The sequence below is a fragment of the Silene latifolia genome, chromosome Y (assembly GCF_048544455.1).
Source record: "Silene latifolia isolate original U9 population chromosome Y, ASM4854445v1, whole genome shotgun sequence".
Lineage (NCBI taxonomy): Eukaryota > Viridiplantae > Streptophyta > Magnoliopsida > Caryophyllales > Caryophyllaceae > Silene > Silene latifolia.
In genome coordinates this window covers 357,831,075-357,852,490 of record NC_133538.1, presented here as the reverse complement: position 1 = coordinate 357,852,490, position 21,416 = coordinate 357,831,075, and the positions used below count along the sequence as shown (strand labels likewise).

The window sequence follows — 21,416 nt, the reverse complement described above, 5'->3', positions numbered from 1 at the left end:
ATGTCATATATGTTATTAATTAAGAGCTGAAGATAGGAGCAACAAGGACCTACAAAATCTGCAAAGAACACGTGAATGGTTTCAAAAACATTGGAGCAAGTTTAAATGATTTTAAGAACTTCCATAGGGATGTTAAATGTTTCATTCATGAACGTGATGGTCAGTTGTTCGTAGGCCATTTTAAGGAAATGACTGAAACAAGAATAGGTTTCTACTTTGACTACGATATTGATGATAATGTCAGCCTACGTAGGCCTATATGGGCGGACAGTACTGCCTGAGAGAACTACAAGATATTTGGTGATGCAGTGTCATTCCACCCAACTTACTCCATAAATAAGTATTCTATGGTTTTCACACCGTTCACCGGTGTGGATCACCATAGACGATCAGTGACGTTCTGTGGGGCTCTAATTGTAAGGAAAGATTATGAGTCATTTAATTGGGTTTTCAACTGGTTTTTACATGCAATGGGGGGGGGGGGGGGGAAGGAACCCAAATACATAATTACAGATCAGGACCCGGGTATTATCAAATATTTCCCTCTTGTTTTCAAGACAGCGCGACATCAGTTTTGTATGTGGCATATTATGATTAAAGTGCCCAGTAAGTTTGGTGTGTCTAGGAGTGATTATTCTGACTTCATGGGGAAACTTAATGAAATTATATGGGACGAGGAGCTTGAAGCGGCAGAATTTGATGCTATCTGGGAGCAAATTATTGAAGCACATGGTCTTGGTGCCAATTATTGGTTTGCGGACACGTATGCTTTAAGGGGATAGTGGGTGATGGCACATTGCAGAGACTTACAGATAGCGTCTGTTATGGGGACGACTCAAACATCAGAGAGCAAAAATAGCTTTTTTAAGAGGTTTGAGCATAAGTCTGGAACATTGGTTGAGTTTTGGACACGTTTTGAGAGTGCTATGGACCAACAAAGACATACACAAAAGCAGCTTGACAACAATGATAAGCACTCGTCCCCGAAGACATCAACACATACGGCGTTAGAGAGTCATGGTGTAAAGGTGTACACCTATTCAACTTTCAACACCTTCAAGGAAGAGGCCATATACTCAATTGATACATGTAGAATCGGAGGTTTCACTCAGAGAGACGAGCTAGAGGTAACTACTGTCAAAAATTCGTCGAGGGGAAAGAATTTTGAAGTTGCATACAGTCCAGGTAATTAAGGATTACTAATTACTTGCTGTCATTTACATTTACATTTACATTAGACATTTACATGTAATGACATTTTCACTTACATTTTACATATACTTCAATACAAACACATTTACACTTACACTATTTGTAACATTCACACTTACATGATAGCCTTTACTGATGACTCAGGCACACGTAAAACAAGCTGTAGTTGTATAATGTTTGAAAGAACTGACATCCTATGCCACCATATAATATGGATTTTTTCAGCAAATGGGATGAAGACTATACCAGACGATTATGTTGTAAAAAGATGGACGAAAGAGTGTCTTCGATTAAGGATGTTCAATTGTAATGGTGAAGGGACAGACAACATGGAAATCATAGATGGAAAACAAATTGCAATGTCAATAATGTGGTCAGAGGTTCATCAGACCGTAGGGCTCCCACTACAAAAAAAAACGTTTCGATGCGACGGACACGTTGCGACGGAATATTAACCCGTAGCAAATTTAAACCTGCGAAGGATCCTGCGACGGACTTTCCGTTGCAGCCTATTTTCCCAGACCGCCAAATTTTCTGACATGGCGGGAAGGTCTGCGACGGAATTTCCGTCGCTATATTAAAATAATAATAAATCCTGCGACGGAAATTTTGTCGCTGCATTAAAATAATACTTTTCCTGCGACGGAATTTCCGTCGCAGACATTTTTTAGTGTCCACCTGTACAACTCTTAACACGCTGGAAAAATAATATTATTTTATGCCTGCGGCGAAAATTCCGTCGCAGGATTTATTATTATTTTATTTTTGCGACAGAAAGTCCGTCGCAGGCTTTCTTTATACGGGTAGTAGCGGAATCCTTCTCCTTCATTATCACTCTTCAATTATTTACCCAAAAATTCCCTAAAACCCGTCTCCCTCGATCCCACCACCACCGCTCCTACCACCACCCTACTCCCCAAATCACTCCTCCTATTACTCATTTCTCCTTTCCCTTTTCCCCTTTCTTCTTCTTTCCCCTTTCTTCTCGTTTCCCCTTTCCCTTTTTTTCTGCCGCCACCGTGTTGCCGCCGCCGCCGCCGCCGATTGCTGCCTACCACCGCCGCTCCCTCCCCTTGTCTCCTTCTCTTAATTAATATAAGGTTTGTTTAATTTATTTTACTATTTTGATTAATTAGGGTTTATGGTTATTGTTTTGATTAATTATGATTAGTTTAGGATGCTTAATATTATTAGGATTGTTTAGTTTAGTTGAAAGCCAATTTAGGATGTTTAGGATTGTTTAGTTTAGTTGAAAGCCAATTTAGAATGTTTAGTATTATTAGGATAGTGAAATTTAGTTAAAAGCCAATTTAGGATGTTTAAATCAATTTTATAATACTTAGTTTAATTAAGTTTAGGATTGTTAAAATAAATTAGTTTAATTAATATTCAATTTAGAATGTTTAGGATTATTAGGGTAGTTTAATTTAGTTAAAAGCCAATTTAGGATATTTAAATCAATTTTATAATGCTTAGTTTAATTAAGTTTAGGATTATTAAAATGATTTAGTTTAATTAAAAGACAATTAGGATATTTTGGATTATTAGGGTAGTTAATTTAGTTTAGTTAAAAGCCAATTTATGATGTTTAAACCAATTTTAGGATGCTTACTCTAATTTTGCTTGGTTTTATAAGGTTTATTAGTAATTATTAAGTTTGTTTTGATAAGTTGTGTACATTTGTGTCATGTGTATTTTTTTTACAAATATTAATTCATCTTATGCTTGTGTTGTGATTGTTAATATATTTTTGACCTAGTACCCGTTTAGGGATTACACATTTGGTGTAATTCTTGAATAGTCCCCGTTTTGGGACTGTCTTTGAATCTTTTATGCCACTTAGGTGGTAAATACTCAATTTTTTTCTTGATTGTTATGAGACAAAATTTGGTTGACATTTACTTTATTGTTCTCCGAATACATATGTAGAGTGAAAATTCATTCTAAATAATGTATTTGGAGAACTGTAAGGAAGTGCTGCCGAATTTTTGTCTCTTTACAATCAAGAAAAAAAATTGGGTATTTACTAATGGTATGAAAGATTCAAAGATGGGTTTAGGTTGGAGAGATAAGGACCCCAATACTTAAAGTATTTTTTTGCAGGTTGTGGTTGTTGTTGTTGTTGTTGTTGTTGTTGTTGTTGTATGAAAGATTCAAAGATGGGTTTATGAATGCTCTTACCATTTTTATTAATAATTTTTATTTACTAATATAGATGTAGATTTGCAATGAAGAGATTAAAACGAAACTGGATGTATGAAAGGTTGGATTCCAATAAAAAATTAAGGAAGAAATTCGTAATAGGGGTTAATAAATTCATTGATTATGTTAAGCAACAAGACGAATTCATTAGAAATGAAGAAATTAGGTGTCCATGTAGTAAGTGCAAAAATAAAAAGTTTTTAGTTGAACAAGAAGTACGAAAACACCGTGGTCTAAAGGGTTTTTGTGACAACTATTATGATTGGGTGTGTCACGGAGAGAAATTTCCCATTGAGGAAGAGGAAATGGCAATGCCCTCTGACAATCCTTATAGGAATATGGTAGAGGATGCGTTGCGCGATAGCATTGATCAAATTAGGGAAGAAGCTCTTAATGCCGAGGTGGTTGATGAATCTCCAAATCCCAATGTATTAGCCTTTTTTCAAATGTTAAAACGTGCCGAGCAAACTGTCTACGAGGGATGTTGACTCTCATTGCTACAGTCGGCTGCAAGGCTTGTCACTCTGAAATGTGAATTCAACTTAGCCCTTAAATGTGTATATGGTTTCAGGTCACTCATGGGAGACCTTCTTCCTCAAGATCATATTTTGATGCGTAACTTTTATGAAACCAAAAATGTTCTCAAAGCTCTTCAACTTCCTCATGAAAAGATAGATGCATGTTTTAATGGATGTATGCTTTTTTGGATGGACGACGCTCTTCTTGACATGTGTAGAAAATGTGGTAGAGCTAGGTACAAAAGTGCAAAGAATGCAAATGGCAAAAGGGTCCCCGAAAATTTCTTAAATTATTTCCCAATTGGGCCACGTTTACAACGAATTTATGCCACAAAAAACCTCGCGCAACAAATGCGTTGGCATTATGAAAACCCCCGAGTTAGTAGGACAATATCTCATCCAAGTGACAGTGAGGCGTGGAAACATTTTGATCCTCTTCATCCTTCTTTTGCATCTGAGCCTCAGAATGTTAGACTTGGACTTTGCACCGATGGTTTCTCGGCTTTTGGGCCATTCGGGAACTTGTATTCAAGCTGGCCGGTGATGCTTACACCTTACAATTTACCACCATGGCTATGCATGAAAAGACAATTTATGTTCTTAACATTAACTATTCATGGACTAAAGAGTCCCAAACAAAACCTTGACGTCTATTTACAGCCTCTAATTCACGAGTTAAAGCAATTGTGGGACACGGGATTGTTTACATATGACGTGCCTAGGAAACAAAACTTCGACTTAAGAGCCGCACTCCTATGGACGATCAACGACTTTCCTGCTTATGGCATGTTATCTGGTTGGTCAACTGCTGGTGAGAATGCATGTCCATGTTGTACGAAAAAAGAGACTAAATCGACTTGGCTTCAAAGATAGCGAGAAAATGGAGTTGGTTTGATTGTCATAGACAATATTTAGACACAGATCATACTTTTCGCAAGGATAAGGTCCACTTTCGAAAAGGAAGAATAGAAACGATGTTCTTTGGAACGAGGTTATCGGGCGAACAAGTGTGGCAATGTGTGAAAGATTTACCAAAAATCGTGGATGCATCTGACCATGAATTGAGAATGGTTAAAGCGAAACGAATTGGGTGGTGGAAACAAAGTATTTTTTGGGAGCTTCCATATTGGAGCACACTACTAATTCGACATAACCTTGATGTCATGCATATTGAGAAAATTTTTTTCGAACAACTAATTCACACGGTGATGGATAGAAAAGACAAGATAACCTTGAACCCAAATGCACAAAAGACATGTTACAACTTTGTTCAAGGTCGCGAAAGGTGGATTCAGTCATTTTGAAAAAAGAGCAGAAGAAAGTGTTGTGTGATTGGATATGTAACTTAAAGTTTCCAGACGACTATGCTTCAGATTTGAGAAGATGTGTCGATATGAATGAGTTAAAGCTACATGGCTTGAAAAGCCATTAAAGTCATGTGTTTATGGAGCGTTTACTGCCGGTTGCTTTAAGGCACCTTCTCCCTAAAAATGAGTGGAATGCCATAACTGTGATTAGTCAATTTTTCAGAGACTTGTGCACTTCATCAGTACAAATTGAAAAAATAACAAGTCTCAAGAAAAATATTGTCGAGATAATCTGCAAATTGGAAAAAATACTTCCACCTTCATTTTTTAACTCAATGGAACATCTGCCAATTCATTTGCCATATGAAGTGAAAGTGGGTGGTCCTGTGCAATATAGGTGGATGTATCCTTTTGAGAGGTAATATCAATATCTTTTACGAAGCCTTTTAAGGTTATTACTTAATTTCATTCATTCTTAACCAATTTTTTTGTAGGTTCTTGAATCATTTGAAAAAAAATTGGAAATAAAGCTCGTGTTCAAGGGTCATTATGCAACGCATATTTGCTTGAAGAAGTAGCAAATTTTTGTTCTTTTTACTTTGAAGATCATATAGACACAAAGGCAAAAGACCTTGATATAGGTCAGAAAAAGGCGAAGTATTCTACCTTGCCCGAGCTATTTCGAGATCATGAGGGCACTACTTCTGGAAAATGTCGTGAAAGATTTTTGGAAGATAACGAATATGAACGTGCGCACCTCTATGTTTTATCTAATTGTGATTCTGATGAGTTGAAACGTATGGAAAGGTAGGTGAAAAAAATTTTAATTTTAAATGTTGTTTCAAGTAAAACATGCAAAAATTAATTCAAAACTTAATTCGGCATTTTTGAATAGGTTATTTGAGGATTACATCAAAAGAGAATATCCTGAGGTTTCTATGGCCGAGGATATTTGGAACAAATTTGAAACAAAATTCCCTGACTGGCATAGAGGTCAAGTAAGTAAATAATATATATATTCTATAATGCTTATTTAAATTATATTATTATTTGGTAAATAATTGGTTCATTATCATTAATTCTAGGTAAATAATTTAAAATATCCAGTTGTAGTTGCCTTAGCAAATGGACCTTCAAGAAAAGTAATAACATGGAAGCGTTATTCCATCAATGGATACAAATTTCGAGCTTTCATAGATGGGAAAGATTTGGAAAAGTCGACAATTAACAATGGAGTGTGTGTGAGTTCGACTGAAGGAGCTGACTACTATGGAACCCTAAATGAAGTTGTTGAGTTGTCTTATCTTTGGAGAAAAACCCTTACAACGTTATTTTATTCAAATGTAATTGGATAGATAACTCAGAAAGAGGAATGCAAGTACATAAGGAATATAAACTTGTGGATGTTAATCGGAGCAAAAAATTTCCAAAATATGACCCATTTGTGTTAGCATATCAAGTGGAACAAGTTTGCTATGCTCCTTATCCAAATATCAAAAGAGATAAAGATCAGTGGTCAGCATTATTTAAAATAAAGGCAAGATCACAAGTTGATGCTCCTACTGATGAATCTATCTTTCAAGAAGATGTTAATAATGGTGATACAACATTGGCAATAATTGAAATGGAAGATGAGAATGAAAATGTAGAGGAGGAACAAGAAAAAATGCAAGGAGATGAAATGCAAGTACAGAATGATGATATGCATGAGGAGGAAGATGAGGAAGAGTTAGGAGATGAGGCTTTGAAGAAGTATTTAGAAGAAGATGATGATGAGGATTTTTTAGATTCGCTTTTTGAACGCAAGGAAAACACTAATTTAAGTGATGATGATGATGATGATGATGACTAGGATTTATATTAGTTGTAGATGTTTTGTACCCTTTCTTTCAATCTTATTACTTTGTTGGTACTATTAGTTGTAGATGCCGTATGGCTTAATTTAATGAAATCTAGTTTGTTTTCATTCAATCTTACTTTTTATTCAATCTTACTTTTGATTTCTTACTTTGCCAATTTCTTATTTGGTTGCTATTATTTGATTATTTGATTTCTTACTTTGCCAATTTCTTACTTTGTTGCTATTATTTGATTATTTGATTTCTTACTTTGCCAATTTCTTATTTGGTTGCTATTATTTGATTATTTGATTTCTTACTTTGCCAATTTCTTATTTTGTTGCTATTATTTGATTATTTGATTTATTACTTTGCCAATTTCTTATTTTGTTGCTATTATTTGATTATTTGATTTCTTACTTTGCCAATTTCTTACTTTGTTGCTATTATTTAATATTTTATTTTGTTGCTATTATTTGATTTCTAACAATGTTGAAGAATTTAGTTGGTTTCTATGGCGTCGAGGAGACAAAGACATGGTAGTAATAGTAATGCAGGAAACCAAGGACATGAAAACGAGAATGAAGAAATACGGTGACTCATCAACAAGAACAACAAAATGTGCCGATTGACAAAATTCATCTCGATTCTCTTGAGCAAGATGGCGTTTGGTAAGTATGTTATTTTTTCGTAATTAATTATTTTTATAACGATATATATATATATATATATATATATATATATATATATATATATATATATATATATATATAAATATATATTTATTATATTGTCATTTTTTTTTCAGGTATAGTGATGAATCCGTTGTGAACTTGATATCGAATAATATTGGATGCAACTACAAAGAACATGCTCCTAATTGGAAATCGGCGTCATCTACTCTAAAGAAGGATTGGTGGAATTGGTTTGAGGTATTAGCAATTGTCATTTAATTTAATATTAGGTATTTTATTCATTTATTTTATATTTATTTACAATGAAGTTTATTTTCTAACTTTATTGTTTATTGAATAGTGGCGTGTTAGTTACGATCCCCGCGACAAGGCAAGGGTTAAGAAGGCTTGGGAAGATGCCATGAAGACCGTTTCAAAGACATATGATTTATCGAGCTTATCATAAGGAAGAGCATGAAAAGCCGGATTGGATTAGTGTTGAGTTGCACCGTCAATTGAAGAATAGACCACTTGAAGATCCTAGTTTCACGGGAAGATCGGAGCAGAATTCGGCCAACCGTAGGTCGGGAAGTGACGAGAAAGGGAAGGCGTTGGGTACTCACCTAATGGGTCGAAAAAACACATTGCAATATATGGACTCAATGGTAATTTCTTCACTTCCTTTTTTAATTTATTACCTTTTTTTTTTCTTTAACTTTATTTAAAGTTAGTAATTATATTTAACAAGTATCAAAATTGTAGGTTGATAAATATGGGAAAGGAAAAATTCCGTACGCTTTGCAGTTGTTGGAGAAGACAAAGAAGCATAGCACAAAAGGATGGTTATCCAAAAAAACTGGTCAACTCTTCGTAAGTTACTATAATTATTTATTTTTTAACTCATTTTTTCAATCATGATTATTTAGTAGATGGTATCTAATCTTTTGTTTTTTTATTGATATAGGGTAAAATCATCTCAAAGAAAACTCAGCTTCAGATTCAAGGGGTCGAGAACATCGATGATAATGAGATTTATATTGAAGAACATGGAGGATTTGATAAGAAAGGTAGAGTACTTGGCGCGGGAAATGCAGCACCACAAATTTGGGAGCACCACCGCCGCTCGACTGGTAACCTCTTTTCTACTCCCCATACTCCGGGTTTTGTTGGTAGAGTCGCAAAAGAGAATGCCCGACTTAAGCAAGTCGAGGCCGAAAAATCTCAAAGGCTTGCGGCAATAGAGGAGTTCTTGAGCCAACAAGGTTTTACCACTCAAACTTGTAACCCCGGAGGTGTATCTCACGCTAGGCCTACTCCTACTCCCGTGTATTGATTAGTAGTTGTTAGTTGATTAGTAGTTATCACTCCTACCCCATAGTTTATGGACTTATTTAGCTTTCTTTGTTGAACAATTATTGTACTAAACGGTTGTAAACCTTTTATTTTAAGTTAATGCGAAGACGTTGTTTGGAAATCTCGTCTTGAACGAGTTGTGAATTTATCAATTGCTGGATTTTTTGTATGTTTGTAGGAAACCGGGAGTATATGTAATTGGTTCCAAAGCAATGGGGGAGCTGGAAAAGCGCTGTAAACCCCCTGGTTCATTCTGCCCTGCGACGGATTTTCCGTCGCAAATGTTGACTTTCTAGTTGACTTTGGGGACACGTGGCCTTACATGAACAGTGTTCTGCGACGGAATTTCCATCGCAAATATTGACTTTATGGTTGACTACTGTGCCCACGTGGCCTGTATGAACAGTGTTCTGCAACGGAATTTCCGTCGCAAATATTGACTTTATGGTTGACTACTGTGCCTACGTGGCCTCCCATGAACAGTGAACTGCGACGAAAATTCCGTCGCAAGTCCATCTTTTGCGACGGTTTTCTGCGACGCTTTGATCCGTCGCAGATTTTCCTGTGCAACGAAATTCCCGTCGCAAAACTAAATTTTGCGACGAAATAAAGCGACGGAATAAATCCGTCGCAATTTCGTCGCAAGTTCTGTTTTCGCGACGGGATTGGCATATTTGCGACGGAGTTTTCCGTCGCTATGGAACCTTTTCTTTGTAGTGTCCTTCAAGGCAAAGGTGTGACTGATGTTGAAAGCTTTTCCGCTATAATTAGGGGATTTAAGGATAATCTATCATCGTTAGGGGACGTGTTGAATAAAAATCAACAAATGGAGAAAATTTTGCATTGTACGGCCAGTGAGGTGGTGACGATTATCCCACCTAAGAATTCAAAAAACAAAGGTAGCGGTAAAAGAATGTTGTCAACCAAAGCAAAAGCACTGGCCTTGGCTAGAAAACCCAAACGCAAGTGTAAGAATTGCAAGAGAATGACAAATCACGACAAGTGGAACTGCCCTAACCCCTTTTCAGAACACACACCATTGTGCGAGGGGTCGTCTGACCAAGAAGAAGATGAAAGAGCGGAGGAGGAAGAGCTGGAATCACAAGAACAATAGAAGTCACAACAGTGATAATGCAGTTTTTATATTTTGAATGTGTAACTTTAAACTTTGATGTGCTATCACTGGAATGAGGGATTAGGAATTGGTCTCATGGCAGCGTCACTTTCAACTACTGTTGGTGTAACTTTGAGTAACAAAGTTACCCAGTGAAAGCGTCAGAGTTACACTGTCATAAGACCAAAATGTCTCTATTTTATTGGATTTCCAAACATTGTGTTGCATGAACATATTTGAATTGACAATGTTATTTGAAGTAACATTTATACTTATGATTAAATCAAATCTAACCCTTCCTTACACATTCAATGAAACTTTCATGTGTATGACACAATTACACTTTCAATGTGCTAACATTTACACTTCCCATTTCATCACATTTACACTTTCCTATCTGACCACATTTAACTTTCAATGAAACTTTCATGTGAATGACACATTTACACTTTCAGTGTGATAACATTTACACTTCCCATTTTATCACATTTACACTTTCCCATATGAACACATTTAACTTTCAATGAAATTTTCATGTGAATGTCACATTTACACTTTCAGTGTGATAACATTTACACTTCCCATTTCATCACATTACACTTCCCATTTCATCACATTTACACTTCCCATTTCATCACATTTAAACTTTCCCATCTGACCAAATTTAACTTTCAATGAAACTTTTATGTGAATGACACATTTACACTTTTAGTGTGATAACATTTATACTTCCCATTTCATCACATTTACACCTTCCCATCTGACCACATTTAACTTTAAATGAAACTTTCATGTGAATGACACATTTAGACTTTGAATATCGTCACATTTATACTTACGATGTAATCACATCTAACCTTTCCTCACACATTCAATAACACTTTCATATGTATGACAGATTTACACTTCCAGAGTTATATCATTCATACTTCCCAATTAATCACATTTACACTTCCTATCTGACCACATTTATGCTTTCAATAACACTTTCATCTAAATGAAACTAAAAATCAATTTCAATTGATTGTAAATTATCATAACAACTGATTGACATGTCCACAAAAGACCGATAACATTACAGACATTGGCTTCAACATTTACACCAAAATACGAATAGTTTGTTACCACAAAAAAAAACAAAAACGATAACATGTCCATAAATGGTTTATTTTTTCCCCAAACCATTCTTCACTTTGAGCTTGTTTTGTAACTTCCCCCATAATTCATCTTTTCAAGCTATAAACTTGTTCACCTTCGCCATAAGAATGTCTCTGTTGATATTTATGTCAGCTAGTACAAGGGTCGCCACCAACTCGACTACCAAGTACCGTCGATTCCTCTTCCTCTCCTAGTCTGGATGCTCAAATGGTTCACCCTCATACATCAGCATATACATCATACAGAATATCCCAGATTCTGTTATGTTAGGAAGGGGTATTTGCCGCCTGAACGGGATTTGCTGAATCTTAAATCTAGTAATGTGGTATCCCCTTTCGACGGTTCTGGCATCTAAATAATCGCTCATAGCTGATGCCTGCAATAAAAGCACGTAAAATTAAATAAACAATATATTGTTCATCCTATTCGAATGTGATTTATTGGCATCAGACTTACAACTAGACGAGTAACTTTGCACATTTAAGACTGGTCCCAATTGGGATGAGGTTGGTAGTCAAGGAGATCGACCGTCTGCGCTCTGAAATTTAGACATACGCATTAAAAGTGCCCACCAATGTTGACAGGTGTGAAGATAAAATCAGCATTCAAGTTGAAAGTTTTATCACAGTCCCGGATGAAGGTATCGCAAATTAGGTACAACCGATCATTAATGGTATTAGACTGTGAACCTGGTTCAGGTATATCCAACAACTGCATGATTCACTCCTATTCACAGAAGTGACTGAGACTACATAATAACCAGGAAATTAATGTATGACTTTTAGGCTTGGGGGGGGGGGGGGCTACCATATGACGTAACCTAAAGAAGGCCATCCATGGAAGTAAGTATTCAGCCTACTCCATGTGGTTTAGCAACATAGCCCAGGACTCAATCACAACTGGCGACATAACAACCTCAGGAAGCATGGACATGATGTCTGACCGGCATAGCGCAGCATGCCTACTGAACCAAGATATTGATTCGCTGCAGTGAAACCCACGTATAGTAATCAATTAAATATAGAATTTGATTAAAAATACAATATCGTAATTAATTGAACACGTTTTAACAATTTGAGAGATACTAATGTATTTTCAAAGTTGTGGTCATCTAAGAAGCAATAGTCCACCGCATGCTTTCGATACGATCATACACCCTGACCAAAGCTTGATTGTTCCGTAAGAAGGTGGAGACAACAAGAGTTTGAGTACCAGCAGCCCCACAACCGAGTGAGCATCCCAGACCATCCCCCCGCCCCGAGGGTGGCTCCTCACGGCTGACATGGGTTGGCTTCCTAAAGACTGCACGGGTGGAGGTATGACCACAGGGCTCCCTTCCACAGGTATGACTACAGGTATGACCACGGGGCTTCCTTATTCATGGTTATGGGGTGGGTTTGAGATATGGGGCCGCTTAATGTAAGTAATATCTTCCTCATCGTCCATATTCTGGTTCTGAGCAGCATTCGAGCCCGAATTCAGAACATGAGCATGCGTTTCCTTGAATTGGGATATACTTTGCCGCACGTCTTCCCTCACTTTATTAAGGTCACTCAGGACAAGGATCGAGACAACTTCAGCCCGGATGAGGTTAATAATGTCCCTCACCCTACGGCGCAGTAAAAAAGGTTTCCCACAGAAAAGCAACATGTATATCATCATGTAAATTCCGCAGTCAAACCTCGAATAACCCGTACCTTGCCATTTAAATTCTACATTGACAAAATTAAACCCGCCGACTTTGAACCTTTGGCAATCCCTTTAGACTCCAGAAACTTGTCCATTAGATCACACTGTAAAGGTAAAAAAAAAATAGTCAATTTAAATACAACATTTACATTTCCAGAATACATATACACTAAAGTTAATTTATGAATACTGTTTATTGTTATTACCGCAAGACGCGCAATTCCAAAATATGGAAGCTTTTCAAAATCATCATCGTAAGAACGGTTGTCCAGATACTCTATCTGCTCAGATGCGAAGTTTATGCAAGCACAACGGTAATGATCATTATTGCCAGTTTAAATCGGGATGAAGACCTGGAGTATATGAGAACAAAGCTATAACAGTTACACTTCACAATATTTCACATTTACACTTTGCATATGATCACATTTACATTATCTCTATCATCACATTTACACTTTCCATATCATCACATTTACACTTTTAATAATATAACATTTACACTATTCATATCATCACATTTACACATTCTATTTAATCACATTTACACTTTCTATTTAATCACATTTAGACTTTGCATGTGATCACATTTACACTATCTATATCATCACAATTACACTTTCCATATTATAACATTTACACTATCCATATCATCACATTTACATTTTCTATTTAATCACATTTACACTTTCTATTTAATCACCTTTACACTTTCCAGAACATTTACACTTTCCATATGATAACATTTACACTTACTCTTTAGTCACATTTACACTTTCTATTTAATCATATTTACAGTTTCCATATGATCACATTTACACTTTCTATTTAATCACATTTACACTTTCCATATGATCTCATTTACACTTTCTATTTAATCACATTTACACTTTCCATATGATCACATTTACACTTACCATATCAAAATGAAGTTGAAATAGAGACACACAGGATTGAATCTAAGCATCCCACCCAGACCAGATGTCATCTCTTCTGTCAAGAACTATTCCCTTCTTCTTGGCGTTCCAAATATCCAGGGCATCACTCTGTTCAAACGAAGGGCAGTGCTATTAAAGTTACACACTTACGTTACAATTAAAGTGAAAACTATACAAATGGAATTGAGTGAGGATAGGACACGTACGGTGTGACTAAGCCCAAAGAAAAACCGAGAGGATGCAACTGTTACAGTTTGGTCATACATCGTTGTATTGATTAGTAAGCACCAACAATCAATAACATAAGACATAACTTCCTATCCAGGTTCGAGGGTTAACATGTCTTCCCGTGACACGAAAAAAGTCGGTAAATACTGCCAATTGTTCCCTACAAAAAAACCCTTTATTAGGCAAAAATGTATACATCGACTTATAGACTGCTCCAGAACGCTCCCAGTATTACTATGTTTGACATCGAAGTTAATAGAATCACCCTTTTAAAAAAGATTATGATCTGTTAAAAACGTATTCTAGGACATCTTTCCTCACACTAAAAACAGTGCTGAATAAATTTTTATTGCGCTGCAGATCTGCCATAATAAAGTCCTGATCGGGCATGGGTACCCCACAATTAATGGTACAACCAAGATTCTCAAGGACCACATCCATGCACTGCATGTGCTTACTTGAATAAAATAAGAAGCGGTGGTGGTCCAGATTACTCCGGGGGACATATATTTCACCACCAGCCGCAGGAACGCTGGTTTTGAAGGGCCTCCCATATCACGAGTTCCAAAATCCTCACCTGGAACCCCCCGAAATGCCTCATTTAGCTCTGCAGTGGAATAAAAGGTCAAATGAAATTCAGGCTGTAATACTACGGATTTCCTAAGCTTGTACTTGGCCGAATATGGCCTACTCGGCCGAGTAAGGGCTGTAGTGTATCCTAGACAGTTTATTTCCCAGGAATACTCGGCCGATTATGTGGAATACTTGACCGAGTAGACGGTACTCGGCCGAGGATACTCTATACTCGACCGAGTATCCGGTCTGACGGGTGTTATTTCCGCGGTTTAATTTAGAGATAATTAGAGTTATATAAAACGCGTTAATCAGTGTCTAATCACTTTTTACAAAACCTAAACATTTCAACGACGCTCAAATCCTATCCAAATCTCTCCCTAGTGCGTGATTGTTAGCAAGTTTGTTCATCTTTCATTCTATCATCGGTGTCGGTAAGACCTTGATTTTCATTAGTTCTTTGATTATCTTTTAGGGTTTGCTATGATTTATGAATTGGGGGAAAAGGGTGATGCATGTGGTAATTGGAGTTTTTGTGATTGTTGATAGGTGAATAATTCGTAGAGGAGCTTTTCTAGATTGCCTTGCTTATGTCTCTTTGCAGTTGTTCTAAAGTAGGGTTTCCCTACTCAGTTCCTGTTTAATTAATTTGAGATTGTGTTGTATATGTACGATTGATTCTCTGCTGATCATTGTTGGAGCGTTGGTGTTGGTATGGTTGTGGTGATGGTTGTTGAGGGGAGTCACTTGTGGGAGTGGCTTCACGCCCTAGTTTTGCCCTCTGTGGAACCCTCCACAGAAAGGGATGTGCACATTAATGAACAAGGTTATCGCTCGTTGATGAGCGGGGCTTGGGTGGGGATTGGCTGCGGTCCCCCACTGGCGGCGAGGATTACCTGTTGCGATGGGTAATCTGGCAGGGGTACACACCTCGGTGTGTAGTCGGTTACTATGTGAAATCGGGAGTTTGGAGGTGGATGATGATCAGATGGTTGCCTTTTGTACTTGTCTTACTTTTATTATTCAGTAACTGACCCCGTTGTTGTTTTATAAAATCCGTGGTGATCCATTCGGGGATGGTGACCAGATTGTAACAGGTGATGAAGTTCTCTAGCTATGGGGCAGTCATGGGGAGTCATCACTCGTGTCTAGCTTCCGCCGTCAAGAGACTTAGCTTTAATTTCTAGTTGTTAACTTTCACAGTTGTACTTTGGTTTTGGTTTTGGAGAACATGTAAACTTTAATCATTTATACTTTAATAATTGTGTTTGGATTTTTAACTTTGATATGCTGACCTCGGGCAACCGAGATGGTGACGGTCTCTCATACTAGGGTGGTCCTGGTAAGGTACCTTGGTATGTGGGGGTGTCACAAAGTGGTATCAGAGCGACGATTCTGGCACATAAAACTAATGAACCCAATGAACTTAGGGAGTCTAAATAAAATGAACCCGGGGAGAGTTGTTTGGAGCTACCGCAAAGACTTGGGAGACATCCCAAAGTCACATTAAGGCCCTTACAATCTCAAGCTGGTCACATGGGGGAAAACTCTTGTATGTCGAGTCATGTGTGTGTGTGGTACTTGTAACTTGAATCTTGTGCATGGAGTATGTTGGGATGTTAAGTGTTTATAATGTGGCTTTCAAAAAGGGTAGTGACATATCGTATATAGCTTGGTAGAAAAGCATATGTAAAGTATGTTTATGGTAGTAGTAACTCGTTTTTGGCATGACTCGGCCGAGCAGGTCGGGTACTCGATCGAGTAGGGGGTACTCGGCAGAGTAACCAGGCACTCGACTGAGTGTTGTTTGAGGTGTACGAAGCAGTAGCTTCTGGTTGTGACTACTCGACCGATTAGTAGATCATACTCAACCGAGTAGAGCATACTCGACCGAGTATCATACATACTCGACCGAGTATGTTTTCTGTGTTTCTGACGTTGGCTACTGGAGTGGACTACTCGACCGAGTATTAGTGATACTCGACCGAGTAATCCATACTCGACCGAGTATCTCACCATACTCGGCCGAGTGCTTCTTCGGCGGAAGGTCATGTTTATTTTGAGTCGTACGCTTTGTGCTTACATTTCCTTACTTCTTACCAGCTCAAAATGCCGCCAAAAAGGTCTGCTGTGTATGTTCAAGCATCCGAGATGACCACAAATGAGGTAGCTTGTATGATCGAGCAGCAGGATGCACTCCTTGAAGCTCTTAAGAATATGGGTAAGGCGGCTGAGAAACCGGTGGATGCTACCCACCTGAGCACTATCATCGCCCGCTTCAACCCATCAACTTATGAGGGCACCGGGGAACCTAAGCTGCTCGATAACTGGCACCGTGAGATAGAGAGTCTCCTTGAAGTGGTGAAGTGTCCGCTGGAGGTATCTGTTGAGTAGGTAGTGTACTACCTGAGGGGTGAGGCTGCAGTGTGGTGGCAGAATGTAAAAGAAGATGCCAAAGCTTACTACAAGGATGAGGGGCTCGGTGCTATACCATGGTCGGGTTTGAAGAGCGCTATGAGGGAACAGTTTGTGCGGGAACACATCCGTAAGAAGATGAGATCCGAGTTCGAGTCCTTTACCATGACTGATGATATGACGGTCATAGAGTACTATCACCGGTTCCTTGAGTTGTCACGTTATGCTGAGGACATGCAGCTAGGGCAGCGTGGTTTAGCTCTCCGTTTCGAGAGGGGATTGGCACCCAAGATCATGAACAGGTTACCAGCTGGGGTTATCACTTATCTGAAGGATATGTACTTGAGGGCTGGGCAAGTGGAGAGGTTAGTGGACCTATCCAAGAAAGCTATGGAGAGAACCGCTACTGAGAAGAGGAAAGTAGAGAGTGGGAGTAGCAACCAGTCGGGCCACAAGAAGGGCAACTTTGGCCAGTCAAGGGCTTTTTCTGGAGGAGCTGGGTTCTTTGGAGGATCGCGACCATAGGGTAGGGGTGGGACGGAGTGTTAGTGATAACTCCAATCTTACTTGCTTCAACTGTGGGGGATTAGGCCACAAGAGGTATGACTATACTAGTACCAGAGCTGGAGGAGCCTCGGGAGCTTATCAAGGAAGTTTCTCAAAGGGTCAGAGTCAGAGTTTTGCTAGCAACAGGCTATCTAGGTCGTGGGGTAACCGTGGAGGGCAGAACAATAATGGCGGCTTCAACTGCAATAATGGAGGATCTTATCAGCGCCCGAACAACAGTACGCCTCAGAACTCGGCAGCTAAGCCGAGTACTTCTAACACCTCGGTCCAGGGTGGAGGTCACAAAAGCAGCGGGAAGCTCTTCATGATGGGCAAGCAGGAAGCTGAGAATGATGCTCATGTAGTTACCGGTACCTTTCTTGTTCATAATACACCGTCTTTTGTTTTGTTTGACTCTGGAGCAACACACTCTTTTGTGTCTAGAGGCCATGCTTTGTATATGGGTTTGGGGGAGTTTGAGCTTATAAAAGATGATGTGTTTATACCTTATGGGGAGTCGGTGTCATGTGTCAAGTTGTATAGGGATGTGTCCATGTTGGTTGGAGGGGTTGATGTGACCATAATTAGAGCATATTTAGTCCCCGAATTAGCCTTGTTCCCATGCTTTTTAGTGCATATTTGGGTCATTTATTGTCTTTAGTTCTTTGTTTTGCATATTCTTTGAGATTTTGTGTCCTTGGTAGGAAAGGAGTGCAAACCTTGCATTTTGATGGCAAAACGAGACTAAATTGATTGAATTCAATGACCAAGCATCAAGGAGAGACAAGATTAGAAGGCCTTTGTACATACTATAGTAGATGGGCAATGATGAGAAAAGATCCTTGCATCCCCGAGGAAATCCCCAAGGATTTTATGAAGAAAAGGGAAGAAAAGAAGAAGAAATGTGACTGTCCAGCAATCCGTGCGAATTGTCCTGAAGACGCCCGTCCTCCACCTTCACAATCCGTGCGTCTTCACTCCAAGACGCCCGGGCAGCAACCCCAGAAGATGCCCGGGCAGAGACTCTCGAATCCGGCTGTCCCGAGCCTAAGACGCACGGATTCCAAGGCAGCACAACTTCGTTTCTTCAAGGTTCAAGAAAGATGCCCATCCTTCCAAAAATACCGGCGTTTCCTTAAGTAGGGACTTAATCGTCATTTAAGCCCTTAGTTAACCCTAATTCCTACACCTAATCCCCACTATAAATACCCCATTAGTCTAATTAGAAGAGCATGTTCTTCTTAGCAATCTATAGTATAGTTAATATCAATCAAATCTCTCTTTAATTTTGGAATCAACAATTAATCAAGTTTTAATACAAGTTTTATTTCCTTAATCTCTCTTTTGTTCATCCTTTATTTTGGGTAATTGAAGATTATTTGGGTTATTATTGGGAGATTGACAACCTCTCAATCAAGCATCAAGTACTTCTTTTATTCTTTGCTTTATTATTGGAATCATTAGTAGGTATAATTCTCTTAATCCCTTTTTAATTATTGCTAATTACTTTCATTTATTCATCATGTTTCACTTTGTTGGTATGATTGGCAACCTTGCTAGCATGTTCAACATGATAATGAGTGAGTAGTTCCATAGCTAGGGTTAATGGGTAATTAGGGGAAACCAACATGGGGAATGATTCATGCTTAAATTAATATGCTTTCATTGTTTATTTGCTTGCTTGTTATGATCTTAACTCATGCACATGTTATGTTTGATGAAATGCGAGCCTATGAATCCTTGCATTTTTTACCCATCACCTATCTTTTCAATGAGACTTGTAAGACATAAACCAACTCGAGTCTCATTAGACCATGCATGTTGTTGAGTAGGGAAGACTAAATCGACTTGTAGGTGTTGTACAATCTAATCGATTCGGCTCCGGGACCCAAACTTTCCTAGGATTGTAAGATATAACCCAACTCAATCCATCACAACAATAATTGCTTGCTTATAATTTGAGAACATGTTTGTATGATCAATTCCCATGAATCCCCTATGACCCCATGATACCCTAGTGCATTTTATCAATTGTTTACAACCCTTTTTAATTCATCTTGCTTGTTTACTTTTATTGCTATTTAGTTTAGTGACCTTCTACATTAACCCAAATTGTGACACCCCTAACACACCGCTAGTTGCAATAGAAATCTCATCTCAATTCCCGTCCCTTGGGATCCGACCTTTACTTGCCTCTTTACTAATTGTAGAGTTGTTTGTGAAGCTATAAATTGTGTTTTGGTCTAGGTGCTCCTAACGACAAGTTACCGAAAAGATTTTAGTCCGACCAAAAATGGCGCCGTTGCCGGGGACGGTGTTAACTTGATTTAGATTTTCTTATATTTTTATTAGTTGTGTCTTTCTTTGCCTTGGGGAAGTAAAACTCCTCAAGGTTTGTTCTAATTATTTTTGAGTTGTTTGATATTTTGCATGTCTAGAAGGTCACAAGGTGATTTGTTACCTTTTGATCGTGAAGTTGAAAGAACTTTGACAACCAATAGAAGACTTGCTAGGAGAAATTTGAGAGGTATTGGTGAGGTTGTAGGCATTCAACCAACTATTGAGTTCATCAACTCTTTTGCAAGAGAAGGTGAGGATAACCCAACACAAAATACAACACAAAATCAACCCACAATGCCTAAGTTTTCATCACATTCCGTACCCACCGAGGAGAATTTACCCAATGGTACTCCCACACCACAACATCTAACCGGAAATTTTATTGCCAAATCCGCATTTATCCAATTAGTCGAAAGAAACCAATTTGGGGGGATGCCTAGTGAAGACCCTCACTCTCATATGGAGTCCTTTTGTGACTACTGTGATGCGATTTCTCAAACCGGTGTAACTCAAGACCAAATTCGATGGGTCTTATTTCCTTTTTCTCTAATTGGCACCGCGAAACAATGGTTGAAGGGACTTGATAAGGCCACTCTCGGAATTTATTCTTGGAAGAAGTTGGCTCTAGCTTTCTACAAAATGTTCTATCCACCGGAAAAGACTAACATGCTAAGAGCTCAAATTACGGGTTTTAAGCAAAGGGATGAAGAATCTTTGTATGAAGCTTGGGAGCGGTTCAAAGGAATTTGTCGCTCATGTCCTCACCATGGACTTAGCGAGTGGTTCTTGGTATAACAATTTTGGAACGGTCTATATGAATATTCAAGGGACATTCTCAACATGGGATCAAATGGAATGTTCACCGAAGTTGATGACAATCAAACTTGGAACAAAATTGAGGAAATGGCGGTCCATAAATCCCAATATAGTAGACCTCACAAGGCTACTAGAGGAGGAAAGCATGACTCCGTTACTCAATTGGGTGCTCAACTTAGTGCTCACATTGATACCATCAATTTGAAGTTTGAAAAGGCTCTGGCTAGACTTGAAGAAGCCTCAAAATCACCAAAGCATCATGTTAATGCCATGACGGCATCTTCATCAGTCCCAAGTGGGATATGTGAGAATTGTGGAACTTTGGGACATGACCCAAGTGAATGTAGAAGAACAAATGAACAAGTAAATGCTTTCCAAGCATACAAGAGTGGTACCCCTTATTCCAACTATTACAATGAAAACACCAAATTCTATCCAAATCTCTCATACAAAAGCCAAAATGTTCAAAACCCTCAAACAACATACACCCCACCT

General features: G+C 38.3%; 1 protein-coding gene and 1 non-coding gene across 2 annotated transcripts; one reads left to right on the top strand and one right to left on the bottom strand.

The window, feature by feature from the left end:
• The first annotated feature begins 788 nt into the window (after nucleotides 1-788).
• On the top strand, nucleotides 789-9,400 carry LOC141631689 (protein FAR-RED IMPAIRED RESPONSE 1-like). Its single transcript, XM_074444327.1, has 4 exons — nucleotides 789-1,185; nucleotides 1,438-1,592; nucleotides 8,514-8,593; nucleotides 9,283-9,400. Exons 1-4 carry the CDS (start codon nucleotides 789-791, stop codon nucleotides 9,398-9,400), a joined length of 750 nt encoding a protein of 249 aa, XP_074300428.1.
• Nucleotides 9,401-20,771: 11,371 nt separating this feature from the next.
• Nucleotides 20,772-20,878, bottom strand: LOC141637097 (small nucleolar RNA R71). The gene has a single exon (XR_012541659.1). It is a non-coding gene; the product is annotated as a small nucleolar RNA R71 (small nucleolar RNA).
• Nucleotides 20,879-21,416: the final 538 nt, after the last annotated feature.